Source organism: Nanorana parkeri, unplaced genomic scaffold, assembly GCF_000935625.1.
Source record: "Nanorana parkeri isolate BGI_ZX_2015 unplaced genomic scaffold, ASM93562v1 scaffold3588, whole genome shotgun sequence".
NCBI classification, from domain to species: domain Eukaryota; kingdom Metazoa; phylum Chordata; class Amphibia; order Anura; family Dicroglossidae; genus Nanorana; species Nanorana parkeri.
Window position 1 is genome coordinate 7,606 of NW_017309856.1, and position 7,283 is coordinate 14,888.

General features: G+C 52.1%; 1 protein-coding gene across 1 annotated transcript; it reads left to right on the forward strand.

The window, feature by feature from the left end:
- The first annotated feature begins 4,860 nt into the window (after nt 1-4,860).
- On the forward strand, nt 4,861-6,948 carry LOC108803304 (zinc finger protein 345-like). The gene has a single exon (XM_018575153.1). It carries the CDS (start codon nt 4,861-4,863, stop codon nt 6,946-6,948), a length of 2,088 nt encoding a protein of 695 aa, XP_018430655.1.
- Nucleotides 6,949-7,283: the final 335 nt, after the last annotated feature.

Below are 7,283 nucleotides of genomic sequence, written 5' to 3' on the forward strand. Positions count from 1 at the left end.
ATAGCCCACCTGAGACCCCCACACAGCCACCTTGGAGCCCACCTGAGAGTCCACATGGCACAACTGAGAGTCCAAATGGCACAACTGAGAGTCCGCATTGCCCACCTGAGAGTCTGCACACCCCACCTGAGAGCCCACACAGCCACCTTGGAGCCCACATAGCCCACCTGGGAGCCCACACAGCCACCTTGGAGCCCACATAGCCCACCTGAGAGGCCCCACACAGCCACCTGGGAGCCCACACACAGCCACCTAGGAGCCCACACAGCCACCTTTGGAGCCCACCTGAGAGTCTGAATGGCCCACCTGAGAGTCTGCATACCCCACCTGAGAGCCCACACAGCCAATCTGAGAGCCCGAACAAGCCACCCTGGAGACATTAGGGCGCCACCCCGGAACAACACGGAGTATGTAGCTTAATTTAATTTTGTATTGCTGCATAATGTGTTGCTGGGATTTGTAGTCCTCTATACCCGGTGTTCCTACTCCCTCCCCTGGCGGCCTCTCAGAAAATGGCTGTGTGCAGCGCTAGAGTGTTGGGGTTTTACTTGAAGAAAAGGTGGCAACCCCCACCAACAGGAGCCCCCCCCCCCAAGGGGCTTAGATGAGGATGCCAAATGTGAGATCTCTCTCTCCCGGATCTGCCAGCATGACGACTCCCCCGAGGATGAGGAGAGGCATGACGGGGGGATGCAGAAGGCGAGGTTCCGGTCCCTGAGCTGTCATTGGTCGGCTCCTGAAGCCTGCGATCTGCACTTCAATAGCTTATTTGGAGTGTAAAGGTGACACTGCGGGGTCTTTTGAACCCCCAGCATCACTTTAAAGAGTACCTGTCGCTGCCAATATGCTGTCACATGGGGGGCTTGTAAGCCCCTCCCCTATGTGATAGCAATTAAAGTAAAGTAAAAAAGAAAGAAAATAACAGTTTTTGAAATTAACATTACGTATGAAAGCGACGAACGCGTTACACATGTTGGGTTTTGCCGCGCACGCCGGGGTGAGAGCAATAATTCCGGGGCCAGTATTTTGGGGTATCTCTAAATTGATGACCTGTGGGGGGGCTTTTAAAGCGTCGTCTATAGACTTTTTGGGGTACTGAAGTTTGTCGCCGTTTCACGGACGCACGCAGTTTTTTAACCAGGGCACGTCGGGTATCTATTCACTCGTCGTCACCTCGTCTTTTATATCTTATTTAACAAATGGGTATTGTATTGTGTTTTGGGGCATTTAAGTGCATTTTTCACTAAATTTGGGGGTTTGATGAGGAGTTGCGCTAATATCGTGCAACATAAAAATTTGCGACTGCCGCCATTTTATTCTTCAGGGTCTCGGCTTTCAGAGAATATATCATGTTTGGGGGGTTTGAAGTCATTTTCAGGTCTAAAATGTGGAATATAACACGGGTGCAAAAAATGATAAAAAAAGGCCTCAGTCATGAAGGGGTTAGGAGAAGAGTCCTATCACTGTGGAAACCAGAACTTCCGGTTTCCGGGCGGAAGTGATGTCACACGTCACCGGCCGCCATCTTGGAAACTGGCAGGCACCCACTAGGCATAGACACGGACGGAGAAGAAGCTGGCTCCACGGCAGGTACACCGGAAATCTGACTGACCTCACGCTGGGGGGGACCTGGAGGGGGAACTTCCGGTGCAACACAGAAATAGGCAGACAGGAGGAGGGTAATTGTGCCTCACCATGAGGGGGGGTAAATGTGCTGCATGATTCACCTGGGGCAGAACTGTTCCTTCTAGGGGAGGGGTAAGTGCCCATACCTCGTCTGGGGGGAGGGGGTAACGCTGCCACACACACCTGGGAATGTGCTTTGGGGGCCTCTGATAGTAACATATTACAGAAGACCTCCATCACCTTCTATGTATCTCTAAGTATACTCTGTGTGTCTGGAAGGGCGGAGCTGGAGGACAGTTGTGGGCGGGCACAGTGTGTCAGGAGGTGCCCCAACCTTAGAAATGGGAGGATCATGTCTGCCCCAGAGCTCCGCCCACACCTGAGATAATATTGATGTCTGTGTCTTTTCCATAATGTAGGATAGAAGAGCCCGGCCTGACATCCTTGGGCTCTGCCCCTGAGAATCACTTCCAGGCACCGCCCCCGAGCATCCCTCTGAACCTGTCACTTCCAGGCTCCGCCCCTGAGCATCACTCTGCACCTGTCACTTCCAGGCTCCGCCCCTGAGCATCGCTCTGGACCTGTCACTTCCAGGCACCGCCCCTGAGCATCACTCCAGATCTGTCGCCTCTTGCACCGCCCCCGAGAATTGCTACAGTGGGGAGTAGTGGGAGCACCGAGGGTCACCTGATGTGTCCCATCCATTACATCGCCAGGTAAGTTCCAGAATCTACACCTTAAAAGGACAACTCCACCTGAAGTGACCTTTAAAGAGAACCTGTCCCCAGGTAAAAGGCCAGAAATTTTACCATTAGGGGGCCCCTAAAGCCTTTCATCACACACAGCCTTAATCATAGAGGTGGAGCATCCTACAGGAAGGAAGGTCTATATCATAGAGGTGGAGCGTCCTACAGGAAGGAAGGTCTATATCATAGAGGTGGAGCGTCCTACAGGAAGGAAGGTCTATATCATAGAGGTGGAGCGTCCTACAGGAAGGAAGGTCTATATCATAGAGGTGGAGCGTCCTACAGGAAGGAAGGTCTATATCATAGAGGTGGAGCGTCCTACAGGAAGGAAGGTCTATATCATAGAGGTGGAGCGTCCTACAGGAAGGAAGGTCTATATCATAGAGGTGGAGCGTCCTACAGGAAGGAAGGTCTATATCATAGAGGTGGAGCGTCCTACAGGAAGGAAGGTCTATATCATAGAGGTGGAGCGTCCTACAGGAAGGAAGGTCTATATCATAGAGGTGGAGCGTCCTACAGGAAGGAAGGTCTATATCATAGAGGTGGAGCGTCCTACAGGAAGGAAGGTCTATATCATAGAGGTGGAGCGTCCTACAGGAAGGAAGGTCTATATCATAGAGGTGGAGCGTCCTACAGGAAGGAAGGTCTATATCATAGAGGTGGAGCGTCCTACAGGAAGGAAGGTCTATATCATAGAGGTGGAGCGTCCTACAGGAAGGAAGGTCTATATCATAGAGGTGGAGCGTCCTACAGGAAGGAAGGTCTATATCATAGAGGTGGAGCGTCCTACAGGAAGGAAGGTCTATATCATAGAGGTGGAGCGTCCTACAGGAAGGAAGGTCTATATCATAGAGGTGGAGCGTCCTACAGGAAGGAAGGTCTATATCATAGAGGTGGAGCGTCCTACAGGAAGGAAGGTCTATATCATAGAGGTGGAGCGTCCTACAGGAAGGAAGGTCTATATCATAGAGGTGGAGCGTCCTACAGGAAGGAAGGTCTATATCATAGAGGTGGAGCGTCCTACAGGAAGGAAGGTCTATATCATAGAGGTGGAGCGTCCTACAGGAAGGAAGGTCTATATCATAGAGGTGGAGCGTCCTACAGGAAGGAAGGTCTATATCATAGAGGTGGAGCGTCCTACAGGAAGGAAGGTCTATATCATAGAGGTGGAGCGTCCTACAGGAAGGAAGGTCTATATCATAGAGGTGGAGCGTCCTACAGGAAGGAAGGTCTATATCATAGAGGTGGAGCGTCCTACAGGAAGGAAGGTCTATATCATAGAGGTGGAGCGTCCTACAGGAAGGAAGGTCTATATCATAGAGGTGGAGCGTCCTACAGGAAGGAAGGTCTATATCATAGAGGTGGAGCGTCCTACAGGAAGGAAGGTCTATATCATAGAGGTGGAGCGTCCTACAGGAAGGAAGGTCTATATCATAGAGGTGGAGCGTCCTACAGGAAGGAAGGTCTATATCATAGAGGTGGAGCGTCCTACAGGAAGGAAGGTCTATATCATAGAGGTGGAGAGTCCTACAGGAAGGAAGTCTATATCATAGAGGTGGAGAGTCCTACAGGAAGGAAGTCTATATGATAGAGGTGGAGAGTCCTACAGGAAGGAAGTCTATATCATAGAGGTGGAGCATCCTACAGGAAGGAAGGTCTATATCATAGAAGTGGAGCATCCTACAGGAAGGCGGGTCTATATCATAGAGGTGGAGCGTCCTACAGGAAGGAAGGTCTATATGATAGAGGTGGAGAGTCCTACAGGAAGGAAGGTCTATATCATAGAGGTGGAGAGTCCTACAGGAAGGAAGGTCTATATTATGGAGGTGGAGCATCTGACAGGAAGGAAGGTCTATATTATAGAGGTGGAGAGTCCTACAGGAAGGAGGTCTATATCATAGAGGTGGAGAGTCCTACAAGAAGGAAGGTCTATATCATAGAGGTGGAGAGTCCTACAGGAAGGAAGGTCTATATCATAGAGGTGGAGAGTCTTACAGGAAGGAAGTCTATATCATAGAGGTGGAGAGTCGTACAGGAAGGAAGGTCTATATCATAGAGGTGGAGCCTAGCCACCGAGTACAGACTGTTCATGAGAATAAATGAAGCCATGGTCTCCACCAGGAAGAGGACCTGGCTAGGACGTAAGGGTTTGAAGGCTGTGCAGCACTGGGCAGGGCCATCAAGTGGGATGATGAAGGTAAGGATGGTTGGAGGCTTACTTTAAGGTCAGCTCACTGTGAAGTTATCCTTGAACCTGACTTTCCCTTGTCATGTTATGCTGCTCCTCCATGCAGTGTTTGTTGGTTTCAGTTCTCTTTCCTTCTTTCCAGCAGGTCAGCGAGAAGCCACCAATGATCCAGAAGGTGTTACCTCCGAATTCCTTCATGTGTTATAAAGGAGACATTTGTCAATACTCCCCACCGCAGCACAATCCGAGATGAGCAGCATTGTGAGATCCTTGTTGAGAGAGCCACGAAATACTACGGCGATGGGAGAGACCCGGACTGAGGCAACGGACATGGAGGAGACCAGGACTGAGACCACAGACATAGAGGAGACCAGGACTGAGACAACGGACATGGAGGAGACCCAGACTGAGACAACGGACATAGAGGAGACCAGGACTGAGACAGTGGTCATGAAGGAGACCAGGACTGAGACAACAGACATGGAGGAGACCAGGACTGAGACAACAGACATGGAGGAGACCCAGACTGGAACAACGGACATGGAGGAGACCAGGACTGAGACAACAGACGTGGAGGATACCGGGACTGAGAAAACGGACATGGAGGATACCGGGACTGAGACAACGGACATGGAGGATACCAGGAATGAGACAACGGACATGGAGGAGACCAGGACTGAGACAACGGACATGAAGGAACCCCACTTATTTCACGAAGACTACATCCCAGCACCTGACTTTTCTACAACCACCAAACAAGAACTTACATCCTGTCATATTAAGGAGGAACCTCAATCAGGACAAAATCTCTCAGACACCAACCACTCCCCCCTTGCAAATCATCAAGGGGACATGTTATCTTGTATTAAGGACGAGCCCTTGTATGAAGGAGAAGACCTCCCCCAAGCTCAAACATCTCAGATGAAGGTGACACCCATCTCAGGTGACCCGGACAGTTGTTCCTCCGTGGTTGATGAACCATCTGTTGAGATAAAGCAAGAGCTGCCCACATGTGGAGAGGGAAATCTCCAGAGCGGTGATGTCTCTGACCCCCCAGCTCATGTACAATGTCTCCCTACAAAGATAAAGGAAGAACCCCAATCACCTGATGGAGAAAATTCCACCAACGCGGACATCTCCACACCTGACCACACACAGCGTCTGTCTATACAGATTAAAGAGGAGGAGGAGGAAGAGGACTTCCCTCATGGGATTCACATACTTGAAGGGACCATCACGGACTCGGACATCCACTCCTTCACCATCACCGGAGAGTACATCGAAGGCATCGAGTTCAAGTTGAAGAGCAAACCCGCGCAGGACAAAGCCGCCTCCACCTCTCAGCCGTCATCAAAGACCACCTACGCCTGTCCCGTGTGCAAAAGGAGTTTCAGCAACCACGGCAATCTGGTGCGGCACCGCGAAACGCACAAAGGGAAGAAGATGTCGTGCTCGGAGTGCGGAGCCGACTTCTGCAACAAGACGGACCTGACGGTGCATGCCCGGGTCCACAAAGCCAACAGGGTCCTCTACTGCGCCGAGTGCAACATCCCCTTTCCGAGCCACTCACACCTCGTCATCCACGAGAGAATCCACACGGGGGAGAAGCCATTCGCCTGCCTGCACTGCGGGAAGCGCTTCTCCAGCAAGTCCAACGTCACCAAGCACACGAAGGTCCACACCGGCGCCAAACAGTTCTGCTGCTCAGCGTGCGGCAAATCTTACGCCCGCCAAGAGAACCTGCTGAGCCACCAGCGGGTCCACCAGGAGGCGGTGACGTTTACCTGCGCTCACTGCGGCCGCTCTTTCGTCGACAAACACAAGTTCGCCAGGCACCAGCGCTTCCACACCTTGGACAAACCATACCCGTGCGTCCTCTGCGGCAAGCAGTTCGCTCACAAGGCGCTGCTCCTCCGGCACGAGCGCACTCACGTCGGCGGGAACCCCGTCTGCTCCGACTGCGGCAAGTGTTTCTTTCGGCAAGCCGAACTGACCAAACATAAGAGAGCCCACGCGGGGGCGGCCCAGAAGGTTTTCGAGTGCTCCGAGTGCAGGAAGCGGTTCAGCTCGGGGCCTCGCCTCCTGAACCACCAGAAGCTGCACACGGAGGACAAGGCCTACGAGTGTTCCGAGTGCGGCAACTGCTTCAAACAGAAGAACAACCTGGTGAGGCACCGGAGGGTTCACGAGGTGGAGAAGCCCTTCTGGTGTGCCGAGTGCGAGAGAGGGTTCACCACCAGGTCCAACCTGAAGGTCCACCGTAGGGTTCACATCATGCGGAGGCAGCACCCCTGTCCGCACTGCGGCAAAGAGTTCCCCTTTAAGAGCAGGTTGAACGAACATTTAAAGAGCCACGAGGAGAATAAAGCCGACGGCGGGGACAGTTAGTCATCTCGGAGGACGAAAGCAAGACTCGGACGTGGAGGCCGTCTTGCCTGGACTGTGGTACCGTCAAGTGTAAGGTCCACGTAGCTTGTAGACCCCTCGTAGGAGAATGAAAAGTACACCCCAACTTCTTACCGGGACACTGGGAGGAGCCTGCCGCTGGACAGCCAATAAGAAGTGTCCACGTCATGCAGGCAGTGACATGGACACCCGGAAGAAGGCCCCCCTCCCCTGGGAAGTAAACACAAGAGAAGACTTGGGACTGGAATGTCATGTGACCACGGCTTTAGTTGAGTCAAAAGGGCATTTGTATTTTTTTAATTGCCAGCAGTCAGAGG

Coding starts and splice junctions, on each gene's coding strand:
- LOC108803304 (XM_018575153.1), top strand. CDS start 4,861: ATGGGAGAGACCCGGACTGAGGCAACGGACATGGAGGAGACCAGGACT.